At 42.2% G+C, this 21,732-nt stretch overlaps 1 protein-coding gene across 1 annotated transcript; it reads right to left on the minus strand.

The window, feature by feature from the left end:
* Window positions 1–1,785: 1,785 nt before the first annotated feature.
* Window positions 1,786–19,659, minus strand: LOC309364542 (uncharacterized protein). Its single transcript, XM_081902094.1, has 3 exons — window positions 19,553–19,659; window positions 18,177–18,363; window positions 1,786–4,057 (listed from the first exon to the last, which is right to left on the minus strand). The coding sequence occupies exons 2-3, from the start codon at window positions 18,274–18,276 to the stop codon at window positions 2,148–2,150; spliced, it is 2,010 nt and encodes a 669-aa protein (XP_081758220.1). The 5' UTR covers window positions 18,277–18,363; window positions 19,553–19,659; the 3' UTR covers window positions 1,786–2,147.
* Window positions 19,660–21,732: the final 2,073 nt, after the last annotated feature.

Genomic DNA, 21,732 nt, shown 5'->3' on the forward strand with positions numbered 1-21,732 from the left:
GGATTCCCTGGCAGACGAGGGAGGGGCATCCCTCGCAGAGGATCTGAATGCCTTTTTTGCCCGTTTTGAAGTAACATCTGCAGCAACACCTGCTGAGGCTTTACCACCACCACCACCACTCCCTGTGAAGGCTTTGCCACCATTACCACCACCACCACCATCATCATCAGTACAAAGGAATGTGGTAGTCTCTGTGGAAAAAGAAGAGATGTGGAAGGTGCTGAAGGGAATCAACCCAAGGAAGGCCACAGGGCCAGAGGGGGTAGCTGGAAGGGTATTGAGAGACTGTGCAGATCAACTAGCAGGAGTTTTCTCTGGGATTCTAAATCGATCCCTAGCCCATCCTGCCTAAAGTCCTCTACTATCGTTCCAATAGCAAAAAAATCTAACCCGGAAGATCTGAATGACTTTCGCCCAGTAGCACTCACCCCCTTAATCATGAAGTGCTTTGAAAAGCTGGTACGAAATTATGTCATTGCCTGCTTACCAGAGGGACTGGACACATTCCAATTTGCTTATAAAACGAAAAGATCGACAGAGGACGCTGTTGCGATTGCCCTCCATGCCGTTCTTGCACATTTGGAGCAGCGGGGGGGTTATGCCAGACTGCTTTTTTTAGATTTCAGCTCGGCATTTAATACCATTCTACCACAACGTCTGATGTCTAAACTGGAAGATCTGGGGCTTCTGTTATCACTGTGTGGGTGGATATTGGACTTTCTGTCAGACCGCCCCCAGAGGGTTCGGTTGGGCCCTTATACTTTTAATACGCTTAAGACTAACACAGGAACACCACAGGGATGCGTACTTAGTCCACTCCTTTATATTCTCTACACGTACGATTGTGTCGCTGCTCACCCTAGTAATAGGGTTGTCAAATTTGCAGATGACACAACCGTGATTGGGCTTATCTCTGAAAGGGAAGGTAAAACGGACTATAGAGATGAGGTGGAGCGGCTGACAGAGTGGTGCAGAGCTAATAAGTTGCTTATAAATACAAGGAAGACAAAGGAGCTTGTGGTGGACTTCAGGAGACAGAAAAGCAATCTCCAGCCACTTTTGATTGATGGGGTCTGTGTGGAGAGGGTAACAACGTTCAGATTTTTGGGTATTGAATTACAAGAGGATCTGTCCTGGAGTGTCAACACAGGGGGGCTTGTGAAGAAGGCGCAGCAGAGACTGTACTTTTTGAGAATCCTAAGGAAAAACCATCTTCCGCAGAAACTGCTGCTTGCCTTCTATCACTGTGCCATTGAGAGCGTGCTCACTTATGGCTTATGTATGTGGTATGGAAGCTGTACTATCCAGGACAGAATGGGGTTGTGCAGAGTTGTTAAGGCAGCAGAGAGCATTGTTGGCTGCCCACTCTCCACCTTAGAGCAGATTTATGCCACAAGGTGCCATAGGAAGGCACTGGACATAGTAAAAGATCCATCGCATCCTGGTCACTGTCTCTTCGAGCTCCTGCCATCGGGACGGAGATACAGGACGATGAAGACAAGAACGAGCCGTCTCAAGAACAGCTTCTTCTCCAGAGCAATCTCGGCCCTGAATAGGAAACCTGGACTTTGAAAGTCATCTAATCTTCCTTGCTGTATTATACTGTATTGTTTTAATTAGTGTTTTTATAGTTGTTCTGATTTTGTGTGGAGTGCCCTACCTGGGTGGATGGAGCAGCCAAGTAATTTTCGTTGTTCCCGAGAGGGGGCAATGACAATAAAGATATTATTATTATTATTATTATTATTATTATTATTATTATTATTATTATTTACATATATATGTGTGTGTATGTGTGTATATACACACATGGGAAATCCAGATCCTGCTGTCTTTTCTGAGCAATTTGCAGCATTTGCAGTCCAGAATCCAGATTCCAAGATATCCAGATCGAAAGTCTTCAGATACCTCTTGAAAAAGAGAGGATTGCCAAATAGCATGGCCCCCAAGAATGTAAACAAACACTGCCAAATTATTTTCAACACACCCAGAGTATTGACAGTCATCTTCACTTCCCAGGAAATCTGGGAAACCTGAGTGGAAAACTCCATACACTTATATGGCTTGCCTGGGTGTGAATTTGCTAATTAATATTAAGGTGTCCACTCCCTCTGAAGTCCTTTAAAAATTCAATACATCTGTAGTTTTCATCGTGTGTGAGTTCGTTGGTGTTTTCTAAGGTTTCCACTTTCACTGAAGTTCTTTCCACATTCAATACATTCAAATGGTTTCTCCCCCGTGTGAGTTCGTTGGTGTCTTCTAAGTGCTCCACATTCACTGAAGCTCTTTCCACATTCAATACATTCAAATGGTTTCTCCCCCGTGTGAGTTAGTTCATGGCTTCTAAGGTGTCCATATTGACTGAAGCTCTTTCCACATTCAATACATTCAAATGGTTTCTCCCCTGTGTGAGTTCGTTGGTGTATTCTAAGGTTTCCACTTCCACTGAAGCTCTTTCCACATTCAATACATTTAAATGGTTTCTCCCCTGTGTGAGTTAGTCCATGGCTTCTAAGGTGTCCATATTGGCTGAAGCTCTTTCCACATTCAATACATTTAAATGGTGTCTCCCCCATGTGAGTTCGTTGGTGTCTTCTAAGGTGTCCACTTTCACTGAAGTTCTTTCCACATTCAATACATTCAAATGGTTTCTCCCCCGTGTGAGTTCGTTGGTGTCTTCTAAGTGCTCCACATTCACTGAAGCTCTTTCCACATTCAATACATTCAAATGGTTTCTCCCCCGTGTGAGTTCGTTGGTGTCTTCTAAGTGCTCCACATTCACTGAAGCTCTTTCCACATTCAATACATTCAAATGGTTTCTCCCCCGTGTGAGTTAGTTCATGGCTTCTAAGGTTTCCATATCGACTGAAGCTCTTTCCACATTCAATACATTGAAATGGTTTCTCCCCCGTGTGAGTTTGTTGATGTTTTCTTAGTGCTCCACTTTGAAGGAAGCTCTTTCCACATTCAATACATTTAAATGGTTTCTCCCCTGTGTGAGTTCGTTGGTGTATTCTAAGGTTTCCACTTCCACTGAAGCTCTTTCCACATTCAATACATTTAAATGGTTTTTCCCCCGTGTGAGTTCGTTGGTGTCTTCTAAGCTGTCCATATTGGCTGAAGCTCTTTCCACATTCAATACATTTAAATGGTGTCTCCCCCATGTGAGTTCGTTGGTGTCTTCTAAGGTTTCCACTTTCACTGAAGTTCTTTCCACATTCAATACATTCAAATGGTTTCTCCCCCGTGTGAGTTCGTTGGTGTCTTCTAAGTGCTCCACATTCACTGAAGCTCTTTCCACATTCAATACATTCAAATGGTTTCTCCCCCGTGTGAGTTTTTTGGTGTCTTCTAAGTGCTCCACATTCACTGAAGCTCTTTCCACATTCAATACATTCAAATGGTTTCTCCCCCGTGTGAGTTAGTTCATGGCTTCTAAGGTTTCCACTTCCACTGAAGCTCTTTCCACATTCAATACATTGAAATGGTTTCTCCCCTGTGTGAGTTCGTTGGTGTATTCTAAGGTTTCCACTTCCACTGAAGCTCTTTCCACATTCAATACATTTAAATGGTTTTCCCCCCGTGTGAGTTTGTTGGTGTCTTCTAAGCTGTCCATATTGGCTGAAGCTCTTTCCACATTCAATACATTTAAATGGTGTCTCTCCCATGTGAGTTCGTTGGTGTCCTCTAAGGTTTCCACTTTCACTGAAGTTCTTTCCACATTCAATACATTCAAATGGTTTCTCCCCCGTGTGAGTTCGTTGGTGTCTTCTAAGTGCTCCACATTCACTGAAGCTCTTTCCACATTCAATACATTTAAATGGTGTCTCCCCCATGTGAGTTCGTTGGTGTCCTCTAAGGTTTCCACTTTCACTTAAGTTCTTTCCACATTCATTACATTCAAATGGTTCCTCCCCCATGTGAGTTCGTTGGCGTCTTCTCAGTCTTCCACTGTGCCTAAAGCACATCCCACCTTCCATGCATTTAAACTGTTTCTTTGTTCTTTCCAATGAATTCACAGATGACTCCATAGAATTTTTGCCATCATCTTCCTCACCTGTGGGGGGGGGGGAGAATCCTGTTAAGACTTTCAAGAAAGGAACTAAACACATGTCAATCCCAATATGCACTGTCTCTTAACTCTGTCTCCTTTCTCCACTGTCCTTTCTTATGTTCCAAACTTTTAGGAATGCAGATAAGATAATGGCAAGAAAAACACATGATCACTCCATTCACACTTAATAAACTGCATTATTTTATAATTTATGGTGGAACTGGCTTCTTAGACACATCTCTGTACAGTGGTACCTCGGGTTATGTTCCGGAGGTCCGTTCTTAACCTGAAACTGTTCTTAACCTGAAACAGCACTTTAGCTAATGGGGCCTGCTGCTGCTGCTGCGCCACCAGAGCACTATTTCTATTCTCATCCTGAAGCAAAGTTCTTAACCTGAAGCACTATTTCTGGGTGAGCAGAGTCTGTAACCTGAAGTGTATGTAACTTGAAGCGTATGTAACCTGAGGTACCACAGTATTTCTCTTTTTCCATGAAGGATATGATCACAGGCTCGAATAGCAGTCTCTCCTATGACTAAGAAGTAAAACTTTCATGTTACTATGCCACATGAAACTGAAAAAATATTGCAATATATTAGAACAGGCATCCTCAAACTTGGCCCTCCAGATGTTTTGGGTCTACAATTCCCATCATCCCTGACCACTGATCCTGTTAGCTACGGACGTTGGGAGTTGCAGTCCCAAAATATCTGGAGGGCCAAGCTTGAGGATGCCTGTATTAGAAGATAAAAGCTTGCTCGATTGGGCAAAGGCCCACCTAGTCCAGCATCCTGTTCTCACAGTGGCCAGCTAGATGCCTGTGGGAAACCAGCAAGCAGGATTTGTGTATAGGAGCCCTCCCTGTGCTTTCAGTCTAATCCTCTTTTTCAAGCTATACAAGTTGTTGGCCAACACACCTGTAGGATGGAAGTCCAGAGATTTAACTCAATAACTCTTTCATCTAAAAGGCAAGAAAAATATTCCATTTAGAGTATTGATCATATTTTGGGCAATATTATGAAAGGTGTTTTAGCAGAAAAAATTCATCACAAACTGGCCTGCTTTCTACCAGGAGAATAGAAGGAATATAAATGATATTATTGAATATTTGGAAGTAAGAAATGAGAAAAAAGCGGCCTTAATGTTTATAGATGCTGAAAAGGCTTTTGATAATGTTTCATGGGCTTTTATGAAAACGATAAAAGAAAAAATGAATTTTGGGGAAGCATTTGGGAGAGGAATTGATGCAATTTATTCTTACCAACAGGCTATGCTGATTGTTAATAAGGTTATAACAGAAAAGTGTAAAATAACAAAGGGGACAAGACAAGGATATCCCCATCACCATTATTATTTATTTTGGTATTAGAGGCTCTGGCGAGAGAGAAAGAGTGGAGAAATTAATTAGAGGTATAACGGTAGGTAATAAAAATATAATTAAAAGCTTTTGCAGTTGACCTTGTAATTACAGTGAAGGATCCCAAAAGTACTCCATCAAAGGTAGTAGAAAAGATACAGGACTTCGGGCAGGCTGGAGGCTTTAAACTAAACAGGATTAAGACTAGGTTTTTGGCAAAAAACACAATGAAGCAAGACAAAAAGGAATTACAACAGAAAAAAAGTTAGTTATACATAAAAAGTCAAATACTGAGATATTTGTCTGACAGCTAAGAATATTAATATTTTTAAAGACAATTACGAGAATGTGTGGAAAGAAATAAAAAGAACTTTAGAGATATGGGGAAGAATGAATTTATCATTTTGGGGAAGAATATCAGTAATAAAAATTAATGTATTGCCAAAAATGTTATTTTTATTCCAATCAGTCCCGACAATAGGCAACGCAGGATGCTTTGAAAAATGGCAAGAAGATATATCTAGGTTTACCTGGAAAGGGAAGAAACCAAGGATAGAAAATAAATTAGTAACAGATGTAAGAGAGAGAGAGGAGGTTTTGCCCTGCTGGATTTGAAACTTTATTATGAAGCATCCTGTATCTGCTAGAAACAGGAATGGATTACATTGGAAAACATAGATAATGTATTTTAGATTTGGAAGGACACAAATAATGGATAGCATGCATATTTATGGTAGGAAAAGGAAAAGGTGCATAGAGCTTTTCAGAATCATATAGTAAGAAAATCAATTTTCAGGGTATAGGAGAAGTATAAAAATTTGCTTGAGTAAAAAACACCCTGGTGGCTTTCCCCCCTTTGAAGCAATATCTCTGAAAAAAATGAATATGAGAAGTAATTGGCCGACTTATAGAGAGCTGTTAACTGAAGTTGAAAACCAACTGAAATTAAAAGATTCTGAAAATATAAGGGAAGCTGTAACCGACTGGTTACAGTACCATCAACTAAACGATATCTTCAAGATAGACAAAAATAAAGGTTTTAGTTATGAGAAATCACAATTTCAAAATGAACTCTTAGGAAGTAACATAAAAAGTTCTGTCTAAAATGTATAACTTGCTCCTAGAACGGTATACAAAGGATGAACAGGTCAAATCAGTTATGACTAAATGGGAAAGGGACTTAGGACATAACATGCAAATGGCAGATTGGGAGAGGCTTTGGAAAACAGATCTGAAATTCACAGCTTGCTGTACATTGAAAGAAAACTACATGAAAAGGATGTACTGGTGGTATTTGACTCCTAGTAAGTTATCTAAAATGTATAGAAAGTTCAACTTTCTGCTGGAAATGTAAAGAAGATGGGGGTACCTTTTGCTAAATGTGGTGGTGTAGTGGTTCTGGCCCCTTGCCGTGGCAAAGGGTCTTGAATAACTCAGAGAAGCTATGAAGTATGCCAAGCAGGGCACCCAAGATGAACAGGTCATAGTGGAGCGTTTTGACCAAATGTGATCTACCTGGAGGAGGAACTGGCAAGCCACTCCAGTATCCCTGCCAAGAAAACTCCATGGACAAAGACAACAGGCATATAAAAGTTATGACGCTGGAAGATGAGCCCTTCAGGTCGGAAGGCATCCAACATGCTACTGGGGAAGAGCGAAGGACAAGTACAAGTAGATTCAGAGCTGATGAAGCGGCTTGGCCAAAGCCGAAAGGACGCTCAGTTGCGGATATGCCTGGAAGCGAAAGGAAAGTCCAATGCTGTAAAGAAAAATATTGCATAGGAACCTGGAATGTAAGAACCATGAACCTGGGTAAGTTGGATGTGGTCAAAAATGAGATGGCAAGAATAAATATTGACATCCTGGGCATCAGTGAACTAAAATGGATGGGAATGGGCGAATTCAGTTTGGATGACCATCGTATCTACTACTGTGGGCAAGAAATCCGTAAAAGAAATGGAGTGGCCCTCATAGTCAACAAAAGAGTGGCGAAAGCTGTACTGGGATGCAATCTCAAAAATGATAGAATGATCTCGATACAAATCCAAGGCAGACCTTTTAACATCACAGTAATCCAAGTTTATGCACCAATTACTGGTGCTGAAAAAACTGAAATTGACCAATTCTATGAAGACTTACAATACCTTATAGAAGTGAGACCAAAGAAGGCTCACATCACCAGCTTCTTATAGCAAAATTCAAGTTTAAATTGAAGAAAGTAGGAAAAACCACTGGGCCGGTAAGATACAATCTTAATCAAATCCCTTATGAATACACAGTGGAAGTGAGGAACGGGTTTAAGGATTTAGATTTGGTGGACAGAGTGCCTGAAGAACTATGGATGGAGGCTCGTAACATTATACAGGAGGCAGCAACAAAAGCCATCCCAATGAAAAGGAAATGCAAGTTAAAGCTTTCGTGGACGATCTACTCGTTATGACTGAAAACCCTAAAGAAAGTCTGAAAAGAATGCTGGAACTGATTAAAGAATTTGGAGAAGTGGCAGGCTTTAAGCTGAATATTACAAAAACAAAAATGCTTGTTAAAAATGTAACCACAGAAGAAAAGGACGACTTAGAAAAAATATTGGGCTTGAAAATCTCTTCAAAAGCGAAATACTTGGGTATTTGGATCACCCCCAAGAACATAAACTTATTTCAGGATAATTACACCAAAACTTGGCTAGAGATTAGAAAAAACCTGGTAACCTGGAGTAAACTAAAATTAACATTTCTCGGTAGGATTTCCATTATAAATATGAATGTGCTTCCAAAATTAATCTTTTTATTTCAAATGATTCCGATACTCGGTGAAGCAGGTTGTCTCAAGATATGGCAAAGAGAAATTTCAAAATTTTTGTGGGAAGGGAAGAAACCTAGGATTAAACACCTGATCTTAATAGACATAAAAGAGAGAGGAGGCTTTTCCCTACCCGACCTAAAACTTTATTATGAGGCAGCCTGTTTCACCTGGTTAAAAGATTGGTGCACGTTGCAGGATCCGGACCTCCTGGACCTGGAAGGTTTTGACAACCATTGGGGATGGCACGCCTACCTAATATATGGAAAAGCGAAAATTCATAAAAATTTTACCAACCATATAATAAAGTCACTCTTTGCTGTATGGGAAAAATATAAAAACCTGATGGAGCCTAAAGTCCCGTGGTGGACTTCTCCAGTAGAAGCCATAGCAGTAAAACGGAAAAATACTCAGGAAAGCTGGCCAACATATAAAATACTTCTAACAAATGAAGATAACCAAATAGAATTTTAAAAAATTGAGGAAATAAGAGAACACATTTCAGACTGGTTCCAATACCATCAGTTATTTGAAAAAATTAAATCTGACAAACAAAAGGGGTTCTCAGTAGAAACTTCCTGATTCGAATCTGATCTTGTAAATTCTACAAGAAAAACTCTTTCCAAAACTTACCGACTCCTCCTTGACTGGACAGTCAAGGAGGAGGAGGTAACAGTGGCAATGGTGAAGTGGTCCCAGGATTTTGGACATTCAATAACCATGGCCCAATGGGAAAATTTATGGAAGATCAATTGGAAATTCACAAACTGTTACACGATTAGAGAGAACTTTCAAAAAATGCAACATCGATGGTATCTAACACCATGGAAACTTTCAAAAATGTATAAAAATATGTCAAGTAATTGTCGGAGATGCGGAGACTGAGGAACATTCTACCATATGTGGTGGACATGTAGGAAAATACAGGTATTCTGGGAGAGTATACATGCAGAACTGCAAAAAATGCTAAAGATCTCTTTCAATAAAAAACCAGAGGCCTACCTCCTGGGAATAACAGATTTGGATATTCCACAAAAGAGGAAGGGTATCTTTTTATATGCGACGGCGGCAGCAAGAAATTTGATCGCAGCAAAATGGAAGAGTAATGAAATCCCCTCTATACAAGACTGGATCCAAAAGCTGACAGAATATGCCGAATTAGATGGTTTATCAGAAAAAATAAAGAATAAATCCAAACAGGAATTTGTTTCTAAATGGGAGGTTTTCAAGGAATATCTGAAAAATAAATATAGTAGTTTAAATTCGGTTGCAGCATTCGAGGAACTTCAGTAATAGTTGCTAGGTAGAGAGAAGAAATTAGATTTATTGAGAATAAGTTTAATTATGAAAAAAATGTGTATTGGTAATAAGTAATATGAACTTGAAATATGGAATAGACGGGAAGTTGGGTCTTTAGTGTTAAGACCAATAGATGTTTTATTGTTTGCCAAGAAAATTATGCGTCTATGGTTATTTTTGTAATTTGTGTGTAATTTGGTATTTGTGTTTTTGTGTGTGTGTTTTCTTGTTTTTTCTTGTTGTATAAATAAATATTTTTTAAAAAAGGAAAAAAAAGAAAAAAAAAGGAAATGCAAGAAAGCAAAGTGGCTGTCCAACGAGGCCTTACAAATAGCGGAGGAGAGAAGGCAAGCAAAATGCGAGGGAGATAGTGAAAGATATAGGAAATTGAATGCAGATTTCCAAAAAATAGCAAGGAGAGACAAGAAGGTCTTCTTAAATGAGCAATGCAAAGAAATAGAGGAAAACAACAGATGGGAAGAACCAGAGATCTGTTCAAGAAAATTGGAGATATGAAAGGAACTGTCAGGGAACTGCCATCGGAGCGCAGGGTGGTGGAGAGGCTCTCGGATGCTGAGGAGGGAACCAGCCGGGGAAGAGGGAGAGCTTCCGTTGAAGAAGGAGGGGAGGAGGAGACAGCGTAGGAGGTAAGGCTCAAAGACGCTTCAAGCGAGACCAGTGGTGAGAGCTCAGGACCTCCCCTTGCAACGCCCACTCTGCGCAGAAGGCTGTCGCGCAGGGAATCAAGGAGGAGACTTTCTGTCAAAGAACTTTTATGTTGGAAGAAGTTCCGGAAGCGCCCACTGACGGACTCTGCCAGTGATTAAGACAGTCACGCAGTGAGGGCTGTCCGGCTAGGGAGAGTTTGAACCAACTCCTCAGAGAGGTTTGGCGCTTACGCACAAGCAATCCCTTATCCCATTACAGGAACATTTCGTACAAAGATTACCATAATAAAGGACAAAAGTGGAAAGGACCTAACAGAAGCAGAAGACATCAAGAAGAGGTGGCAAGAATACACAGAGGAATTATTCTAGAAAGATATGGATGTCTCGTACACCCCAGGTAGTGTGGTTGCTGACCTTGAGCCAGACATCCTGGAGAGTGAAGTCAAATGGGTATTAGAAATCACTGCAAATAACAAGGCCAGTGGAAGTGATGGTATTCCAGCTGAACTATTTAAAATTTTAAAAGATGATGCTGTTAAGGTGCTACACTCAATATGCCAGCTAGTTTGGAAAACTCAGCAGTGGCCAGAGGATTGGAGAAGATCAGTCTACATCTCATCCCAAAGAAGGGCAGTGCCAAAGAATGCTCCAAGTACCGCACAATTGCACTCATTTCACACGCTAGCAAATAATAAATTATTATTTATTATTATTATTATTATTGCAAGGTTATGCTTAAAATTCTACAAGGAAGGCTGTGGTAAAGGTCCCCAGCTGATCGCCTCTCCCTCACCTGCCTTTGCTCTCCGGCCTGGCCAGGTTTCTGGAGCACGGCTGGCAGACACTTTACTTTTTTCAGACTCAGGATATAACAGAACTGGTATTGCTGCCACCACTCCCTTTATCCCGGGGAACCCGGAGCCACAAGCCCAGGGAGCAGGGTGTGCCCCTTTTATTGCTGGTTACCCCACGCTACAAGTTGCTTCCACAACTTGCAGGCAAAAATTCTCAGGTAGAGCGCAACCAAGAAGTCAGGCGCTGGACTTAGCTTTTCCCTCGAATAGGCACACAATGCAAGAGAAAGTTTCTTTCTTAAAATTTATTTTAAAAAATATAAAGCAAACATGCTTAAAAGCAGGTAGTTCTTTTATGGATTACAAGTAAGGAAAAGAATAACATTGTAGAATATACCGTATTTTTTGCTCTATAAGACTCACTTTTCCCCTCCTAAAAAGTAAGGGGAAATGTGTGTGCGTCTTATGGAGCGAATGCAGGCTGCACAGCTATCCCAGAAGACAGAACAGCAAAAGGGATTGCTGCTTTTGCTGCGCAGCGATCCCTCTTGCTGTTCTGGCTTCTGAGATTCAGAATATTTTTTTTCTTATTTTCCTCCTCTAAAAACTAGGTGCATCTTGTGGTCTGGTGCGTCTTATAGAGCGAAAAATACGGTAACTGACTACACACTCACTTCAAACCCCCAGATAGAGAAAGGTAATTAAAAGTCCTTTTGTTGATCCGCATTGAAAGACAAAAGAGAAACTTCATCACAAAAGGACGACGACTGTTAGCCAGGTGGGCTGCTAACAGTCGTGCGAAGTTGCAGGATGCAGAGCTTGCTTTTCTCAGCCATTCTTAGGACCTTTATTCACAAATTTGAAGTGGAACCAGAACCCAGAGCCCAATCAAAACCCTTGATTACATTCAAATTCACCAATGACCAACGCATACACTAATAATTTCAACTTGTGACAGCTGGGCCCATTAAGTTATCAAAACTAGGATCAAAGCGGTTCCTCCCTTTCGTGGAGCTTATGCAGATGTACATTCTTGGGCAATTAAAAGATAGATAACAACACTGGGTGAATGTGAGTAACTTATCCCCCAGGTGTCAAGCCCTCTAATCAACTAGAGAGTTCCTTCCTGCAGTAAACCTTTCACACCCTCGGAGCCTGCTGGTCTGCAAGGTTAAAGAAACAGGACCTCTTTCCCATAATTCTTGTGGCATTTACCTACTCACAAGACTTTGCTCTCTCTCTTGACCAAAGTTTTTAAGATACTGAGACTCCTAGCTTTACTACAAAGGCTTAAGCAGTCTGTGGACCGAGAACTCCCAGAAGTGCAAGCTGGATTTAGAAGATGCAGAGGAACCAGAGACCAAATTGCAAACATGCGCTGGATTATGGAGAAAGCTAGAGAGTTCCAGAAAAACATCTACTTCTGCTTCATTGACGATGGAGAAGCCTTTGACTGTGTCGACCACAGCAAACTATGGCAAGTTCTTAAAGAAATGGGAGTGCCTGATCACCTCATCTGTCTCCTGATAAATCTCTATGTGGGATAAGAAGCTACAGTTAGAACTGGATATGGAACAACTGATTGGTTCAAAATTGGGAAAGGAGTACGGCAAGGCTGCATATTGTCTCCCTGCTTATTTAACTTATATGCAGAATTCAGCAGGCAAAAGGCTGGACTGGAAGAATCCCAAGCCGGAATTAAGATTGCTGGAAGAAACATCAACAACCTCAGATATGCAGATGACACAACCTTGATGGCAGAAAGTGAGGAGGAATTAAAGAACCTTTTATTGAGGGTGAAAGAGGAGAGGGCAAAATATGGTCTGAAGCTCAACATCAAAAAAACGAAGATCATGGCCACTGGTCCCATCACCTCATGGCAAATAGAAGGGGAAATCAAATCAAAACTTTATTAGCAAAGCCAACAGGCCACAGCTATACAAGAGTTAAAAGTGAAAATAGGGATAAAAGGAAGAAAAGAACAAGCAAAAGGAGGTCCGTCAGATGAACAAGTCTGTCACTCAGATGGTGGCCCTCAATTTCGCAGCTCTCTCGAAGATGGCGTCGTTAGTGGTAGCTCTATTTTGTGCTCCGCGTTGATAATATAGATTTATCAGTATTTATCAGCACTTTTAAAGCTTTTTTTTTTCTTTTTCTTTTTTTTAACCGAGCTTAGCAGTTTTAAACTATCACTCTTTTTTTATTAACTGCCAAAGGCCTATTTTTATCCAAAAGAGGCTCAACAAGCCGCCCTATCTTCACGAAGCTGGTAATTAGCAGACGGGGAGGCCAGCTACTCCTTTGGAATGACGCCGAGCTTTTTATCTATAAAAAAAAGGAAGGAATTGAAGCAGCTATAACCCCAAGAAACACAAGGCAAGTTCAACCCGATAATTATTCCAAGGGACTTTTGTTTTGTTTTTTCTGCTTTGTTATACTGCCTAGCTACTTTACTGGTTACGTCGTGAGGCTGTTGAATGAGGGAGAAAGACCTAGTTGAATTTTAAACGAAACAAGGCATAGTATGAAAGCTTAAGACCAGTAATATTTTCTAACATTTTAAATGACTGATACCTCACAAGCCCCGATGTAAATTGCTGGAGAAACTAACAAGTTGGAGAGGTTGGAGAGGTTTAGGAGGCAACTTCCACAAATCGGCATTTCTGCTATTGTTTACTCCAGCTTAGAACAAAAGATAAGCCGCCGTTAAGCAAGCACCCCCTACCATATATCCATATATACCCATATACCCACTATGGTCCTCACCAGGAAGAAATACAAGGACCAAGGAATTTTGCCTAATTCACCACAGAGCCCGATGGAGCGCCGAAGGAGACAAAGTAAAATTACCAGCTACTTTCCTCAAAAAGACTCGAGCAAGAGAACTCAGAATGAGAGTATCCTAGATGTAGCTATGCCTTTGCCACTCACAGTGTTGGATTGGTCAACACAGCTAAAGGACTTGCAAACAAACAACAAGAGGACAAACCATCCAACAAATTTGGCCCAAGAACTTGCCATAGCAGAGAATGCTACAAAGGCTAATACAGCCAACACACCTGATGCCAATCCTCATTTGTCACCGCTGGAACTTGGAGGTAATCTTTCAACCCATTGGTTGAAAGCCAATGACAGCGGAACAGAAATGTGGGGTGATTATCTTCAGGAGCAGATATACCAGATTTCTAAGGATCTCCTTAACGTTAAAAAAATTTTAGCGATAACAAACGGGCTGCTCCTGACCTTAGTGGATAATTTCAAACAACATGTGAGCGCTTCAGACCAGAATACAAATCCCCTAGCCAGCCCGGATCCACCACTCCCCAGCAAACCCCGGAGGAAAAAAGCTGAGCCTAAGATGAAGAAAAGCAAAAATATGAAAAACCTAAGGCGGCTTAAGACAACTCACCGTACCTGTAAAAAATATTGGCAGAAGCTCTTTAACCTTCTTCCATCCCTTTCTACAAGTGGAACAAACAAATCCAACTCGAGTGCCATCAAAGAGACACGTAAAGTAGATACACCCATAAAAGAATCTAAATCAAGTTTTGAAGAATCAACACCGAGCTGGGACAAAGGAACTAATCCATCTACAGTTATACCGCCCCAGAGTCCTCTTATGGCCAGCACAGAATCTGTAGACAGAGGTGAGCAGGCGACCCAAACTATTGAGGGGAACCACTCCTCCCAAGCTCGACAGATGTTGTGTCCCAAAAGAGAATGGAGTTTAGTCCTAATCCCACAAAAGCTTGTCTTTGCTAATTACCCTAAACCGCCTAGATTTTATGCAGGGTTGGACCGTATAGACCACTTTTTGTCCATTATAAGTGGCATTTTACCGGGGGTAGTAAAAGCAACTGACATAGCCGCTATAGAGTATCTACATCAAGATGATTGCTCGGTACGAGCATTGATTACTTTTTTAGATCATAATCTGGCCAGTTTCATTTTTAGAGCTAAAAACCTATTCAAAAAAGAAAGAATAGTCCTATTAAGAATATTTGAAAATAGAGCACCTGCAACCTCTCTGATGGGGCCCAAGGGCATAGGAATGGAAGTTCACAAAAGGGAAAAAACCAACCACCAAAACCATCGAAATAGAAAGCCTAAGTTCCAGCAAGATCATCTCCATCAAACAGCACCAAATGAAAAAAAGGAAGCCCCACATCCAACTGGCGTCTGGCCTCTCACGTGTGATAGTGAGGACTCCGCTTTGGAGGAAGAACTCTCGCTGATAAAGCAATTCTGGTCACTGCATTCTCCAGCTCAAACTGAGATCCTGAAAAGACTTGATTTACTTCGAAGCAGACTAGAAAAAAAGGATGATCAAGGTGAGACAATGAAGGACCCTTATGTGCAGCCCATATCCCCCAAATGTCTGGTGGATAAGAAGACAGTGGGAGGCACCTTTAAATGTGTAGACGTGGAATTACAATCTGAGCCCCCTGTGATGTACAATAAAGTAAGACCAAATCAAGGGGTGAAACCTCAAAGCTCCTGGCACAGCTATCTTAAATTGTCTCCGAATGAATTAGCTTCCCCCCCAACTCCAAAATCTAGCCCCAAATCACCAAGAAAAGAGGATCACTACACTCTCTCCAAGCAGTCATCCTCGAAAAGAGCCAACGGGTGTGTTTTTTTAGACACCAAAGAATCGCTGGACGTGGTGGTGACATAGATCCAGCTCCCCAAAGGGCCCGGGGCCTAAAAGTACTGTCTTGGAATATCGCGGGTTGGCACGCCAAGAAAAATAATCAACAATTTTTGTGCTACCTTAAGCAATTTGACATCATCTTCTTTCAGGAGACATGGCAGAATGACCCTATATTTCTTAATGGGTATAACTGCCACTACCTGCCTGCCTCTCCATCTCTAAGGGGCGGCAGATCTAGTGGTGGCCTAGCTTGCTTCATTTCCACGGAGCTGGCGCATTCTCTAACAGCCCTACCCAGCTGCAATTCTTTAGCAACAGCCGCTCTACTTAGAAGGGGAAGAAATGGAGGCAGTGAGAGATTTTACTTTCTTGGGATCCATGATCACTGCAGATGGTGACAGCAGCCACGAAATTAAAAGACGCCTGCTTCTTGGGAGAAAAGCAATGAAAAACCTAGACAGCATCTTTAGAAGTAGAGACATCACCTTGCCAACAAAGGTCCGAATAGTAAAAGTTATGGTTTTCCCAGTAGTGATGTATGGAAGTGAGAGCTGGACCATAAAGAAGGCTGGTCGCCGAAGAATTGATGCTTTTGAATTATGGTGCTGGAGCAGACTCTTGAGAGTCCCATGGACTGCAAGAAGATCAAACCTCTCCATTCTGAAGGAAATCGGTCCTGAGTGCTCACTGGAAGGACAGATCGTGAAGTTGAGGCTCCAATACTTTGGCCACCTCATGAGAAGAGAAGACTCCCTGGAAAAGACCCTGATGTTGGGAAAGATGGAGGGCCCAAGGAGAAGGGGACGACAGAGGACGAGATGGTTGGACAGTGTTCTCGAAGCTACCAGCATGAGTTTGACCCAACTGCGGGAGGCAGTGGAAGACAGGAGTGCCTGGCGTGCTCTGGTCCAGGGGGTCATGAAGAGTCGGACACGACTAAACGACTAAACAACAACAAGTTATCTAAAATGTATAGAGTAAGTTCAAATATCTGCTGGAAATGTAAAGAAGAAGTGGGTACCTTTTTCTTTATGTGGTGGTCATGTAAGATAACAGTATCATTTTGGGAAATGGTACATAATGAATTGGAAAAAAATGTTTAAAATAAATTTTGTTAAGAAACCAGAAGCTTATTTATTTGGAAGTACAGGTACTGAGATCCCAAAAGACCAGGAAAGACTATGTATGCGACAACAGCTGCACAGATGTTATTATCCCAACGATGGAAAGATGCAATAATCCCAACTAGGGAAGAATGGCAAGCCAAACTGCTGGACTCTGCCGAAACGGCAAAATTAGCCGTGAGACTCAGGAATCAAGAAAACAAGGATTTTAAAAAGAATGTGGAAAATTTATAATTTACCTATGAGATTACTGCAAGCAAATCAAAATGTTAGCTGGACTTTTGGAATCACTTGTAAATACGTTTATGGACAATTTAGATAAATGAAAACTTTGGAGAATGTAACTATACCGTGGTACCTCGTGTTACGTAACGCTCTGGTATTTTTCCGGGTTTTGCCGCTTGCACGCGTAGAAACACTCTATTGCGCCGTGTGTGTGTGCAGAAGCAGTCCTCCGGTTTGCAAAAATATTGGGACCCATCCGGAGCTTCGGAACGGATCCCGTTTGCAACCGGAGGTACCACTGTATGTAGTTTTGGAAAAATTAATATAAGGACCCATGAAAGGGACGGAGCGAAGTCATGTGATTCAGAGAATCTCATGAAATGATTATATAAATGTCTTTGATATAAACTTGTATTTGTAAAAACCAATAAAAATATTTCAAACAACAACAACAACAAAAACGGAAGTCCATAGATTGACTATGCTTCTGTTAATTCATCATTTGCAAACCCAGAAGCAGGTGTTCCTGTTTTTGAACTTTTCCTCGGAAACTGAACGTGCTCTTAAGCTTCCATTTTTACTGTTGAGCAGCAAATTTAACCCCCCCCCCCATTGTAATTAAGGCTTTTTTCACCCCATTTGTTCCCTTGCAGTTAATTTAAGCTCCCCCCCCCCATCATTTGGTGCTTTATTTTTTTCCTATTTTTTGCGTTTTTGTTTGTGTGGCTTTTTCATTTTTGACTGTGGCTTGTTTTTTGTTTTAATTTTAATTTTTATCAGCTACAATGCTGTCTTATTTTATGGTACAGAACATTGATTATTGCTTTCGTTTTATGGATCAATGGTCTTATTAGAGAGTAAAATTCATGTTAAATTGCTGTTTTAGGGGTTGTTCTTAAAAGACTGGAACGGATTAATCCATTTTGCATTACTTTCTATCGCCTTGGTTTTGGAACACTTTAGTTTTGGAAGACTTCCGGAACCAATTATGTTTGAGTACCAAGGTACCACTGTAACTCCTAAGATTTAAAATCCTGGAGGAAGAAAATCTGCCCCGACCACTTTATGAAAGGGATACAAGAAACAAGGAGCTGCTTTGCAGAAGGCCTCACCCCCCTCCTCCTTAATGTCAGGAACTTCCTTCCATTTGTCTCCTCTCCATCATCTATCCCTGTCCCGATCTCCTCTCCCCTGGAACTCACCAGATTTCTCCAAGGGTCCTGGGAGGGAATGCTCAGAGGTTGTGGGGAGGGATGCGGGAGACAGCCTGACCAGGTCAACCGTCCATCTTCCTCCTTCCATCCTGGCCAGGGTTGCAGGTTCAGTCTCAGCTAGGTTTGCAGGTTCAGCTTCCTGAGGAGCGCAGAATCCAGAGCAAGTTGCAGCTTCCTGGGAGGGAGGGAAGAAGAAGCAGCCAAGGGAGTCTGAGAGCCCCTGCAGGGATTCTCCTGCCCAAGACATTCTGCTGCCCCTGGAGAAGCCCCAATTGGGCACCCCCTTCCCAAGAGCCCCCACCCATTTTCAAACACCTTTCATCACCTCCCTTTCTTTTTTATTTATTTTCTTTTCTTTATTCAATCTTTATTGGCTTATAAAAAGGAAAAGAAACAAAACAAAAAAGCACAATACATCTGCAGCGCCTGGTTCACTTCATGGTTCACTGGGATTGTGAATGAACACGTCCTCCGGTGGGAGTGGGGGGGTTAAAAGTGTTGAGGAGGCACCCCCCCCTCCAGTCCTTTTGGGAAACAGGAGCTTTGGTCAGGAGTAAACAACTTAGAAGGCAAGTTCACCAGAGAAGCACTTTGGAGCACTGCTTGCTCTTACTATGTGTTTGGACCTAGAGGACAACATACACATTTACACCACGGGACTCCTGAAAGAGGGCATTTCTTTAAATTCAAAGGCCATTTCTACAAAATGGAAGTATTCTGATTGCAGCCCTGTACGGAAGTTTTAGATGTTTTACAATTTTTGGTGTTTTTGTTGGAAGCCACCCAGATTGGCTGAGGCAACACAGTCAGATGGGCAGGGGGCAAGCAATGAATTATTTATTGTTATTCTTATTAGTATTATTCCCTCCTAAGCCTATCCTAATATGCATGCTGATCAGAGACTGTCCCAACCTCTCCCTTGACCGCAAGAGGGCTTCCTATTTTTACAGCTATTCTTCACATTTCTATACTGCCCTTCCTCCAAAGATCACAGGGCAGCTTACAAGAGAAAAACACAGAGATGCATAGCAGAGTAAGAAATAAAAACAACACCCCCCCCAATAAGATAAGGTCCTCCTCCGAGGGGTCATCTGCTGGGGTATAGATACTAAATTTAAATTAATACTATTAAGCCGATCCTGGCCAGCAATGCCCACCCCTCTCCCCTTTCCCGCCTCCTTTCCTGCAACTCCCTTTGCACCAGATCCCTGCAGGAGGAAGCTTCTCCCCCCCTCCCCTTCAAGGCCCCCATTAAGAAAACAGCTCCCTTCCCTCCCTTCCCTCCTCCCCATCCGGGGGCTTCTCATCCTGGACCCCCTCGCAAAGCCCCTTCCCTCCTTCCCCGCCATTGCCTTTGCACTCACCTGAAATCCCGGGCAGCGGGGGCGGGAATGGGAGCCCCTCGTGGGAGGCAGGGAGTGAGGGCGCTTAATTAGGAGCCTTGATTAGGAAGAAGCCCCCGCCGCCTCCGCCTCCGCAGGACCCAGCCCCGCCTCCTCCCCTCCCTCCCTCCTTTCCAAGCCCCAATATTATCTCTGCTGGTGAAGCCGGAAGTGGAGGCAACTCAGAGGAGGAAGGAGAAGTTTGTTTCCACGCTCAGCCTCTTGTCTGTTACTTGATAATTGGGGGAAGGAAAACCTTGTAGCACCCAAGCAAAGGGGAGACGAGGGAGGGAACCTGTGCATAGGGAATAAAAGCTCATTCTTCGCTCCAGCTGGACTGTGCCTGCTTTGGAGCCCCGCTTTTGCAAGAACGTATTGTCCTCAATAAGGGACGCGGGTGGAGTTGTGGGTTAAACCTCAGAGCCTAGGGCTTGCCAATCAGAAGGATGGCAGTTTGAATCCCTGCAATGGGGTGAGCTCCCGTTGCTCTGTCTCTGCTCCTGCCAACCTAGCAATTCGAAAGCACAAAGTGCAAGAAGATAAAGAGGTACCTGTTGTAAACAAAATCTGCCCTTATTCCCTTATGGGGGAGACAAGAGCCCTTGTAGAGTCCTTTGCAGGTTCTCCATCAGTTGGAGAAAATAACAGAGGCCAACCAGAGAATATTGAGAAGCAAAGCAGCTAGTAAGCCTGATCTTTATTAAACTGTTGCAACAGGGTGCTCCCCTCACACGCAGGAGGATGGAGGAGGACCCAGAACAAAGGTGTGCCTGCCCTTATATAGACATTTTAAATTCCCTTCCCTGGAGCTCAAGACCACCCCTCCATACATCATACATACATCACAGAAGGGGTGTAACCCAAGACCACCCCCCACAAACATCATACGTACAGTACATCACAGAAAAGGTGCTCTACAACAGAAATTTGAATTTTGTTGTTTTTCATGCTGCCAGGTTATGTGATAATGCCTTATCTGATTGCCTTTCCTGGTAGTCTGGCCATTTTTGAGACGGTGATTACCCAATTCCTGAGACAATGGGAAGGTTCCTTCACCCCCTCCCTCCTTGCAGGGAAAACATTTGGTCAGTTTGGGAGTCAAAATGGTTTCTGGATGGTCTTCCTGAACGTGGTCCACGTATCTATGTACGTGCTTGGTTGGTACATTTATGAACATTCATTATATTTATATATAAGACTTTATTTTTTTTTAATACTTACCGCTACAGCAGGAAAGTAAATGGCGTTTCCGTGCACTGCTCTGGTTTGCCAGAAGCGGCTTAGTCATGCTGGCCACATGGCCTAGAAGCTGTACACTGGCTCCCTCAGCTGGTAAAGCGAGATGAGTGCTGCAACTCCAGAGTTGCCCACGACTGGACCTAATGGTCAGGGGTCCCTTTACCTTTACCTATTGTCCTCAATGGACTCTTTACTGCTTCACCAATTTTGTTCAGATGGTGTTTTAAGGAAGAGGATCAAGGGTCCCGGGACCCACTTCTTACAATGTATGAAGTAGCTTATGGCAAAAAAGCCTAATAACTCTTCTGGGTTACTGAATAAATTATTTTAATATTTAAATGGAGAACATATTTTGCCTTCTCATGTTCATGTAAACATGGTTCTATTCCAACCTCACTTAGTATTAAATTGTGGGTGGACATAGCAGACGACACAGAGATTTCTCCAAGTGGTTCTTTATAGTAAGCTGGAACTTAACTGAGCTCAAACAGCTCAGCCGGCCTGCTTTTATAGGCAGCCGGCTGTCAACATTGTAACAACAAACAACCCAGGGTTTCCCGCCTAAATTAACTGACGTGGACCTGAGTGAAAACTATATACACAATACCCTTGGTGGCCAGGGTGAGAACTTCAATACATAACACTAAGCCGCCCCACCCCTTCCACCTCAGCAAAGAATTTTTATTTTTGCCAATAAATTTTTATTAGTTTTCCATACAATTATACATTTTTAACCAAATTTTAACAAATCATCTCTTTTTGAACTTCCTTCAGCGTCTCTGACAATCATCCATATTTATATCAATACGCATTCCCTTCATTCGTATTGCCATTAAACTTCCCTTCTTTTATTTCATATTAACAATACTTCTTTGTTTTTACAGTGCCTTCTGAAATTCCGCTAGCGTTTTCACATCACACAC

This window comes from Podarcis melisellensis (assembly GCF_964234715.1).
Source record: "Podarcis melisellensis genome assembly, chromosome: 2".
In the NCBI taxonomy this organism is placed as follows: domain Eukaryota; kingdom Metazoa; phylum Chordata; class Lepidosauria; order Squamata; family Lacertidae; genus Podarcis; species Podarcis melisellensis.

Bases quoted from the DNA above. Each gene is read 5' to 3' on its own strand.
- LOC309364542 (XM_081902094.1), bottom strand. From the start codon at position 18,276: ATGGAAGGAGGAAGATGGACGGTTGACCTGGTCAGGCTGTCTCCCGCA. The intron at 4,058-18,176 runs GTGAGTTCCAGG...CCCCCCCCACAG, and splicing joins AGGACCCTTGGAGAAATCTG to GTGAGGAAGATGATGGCAAA.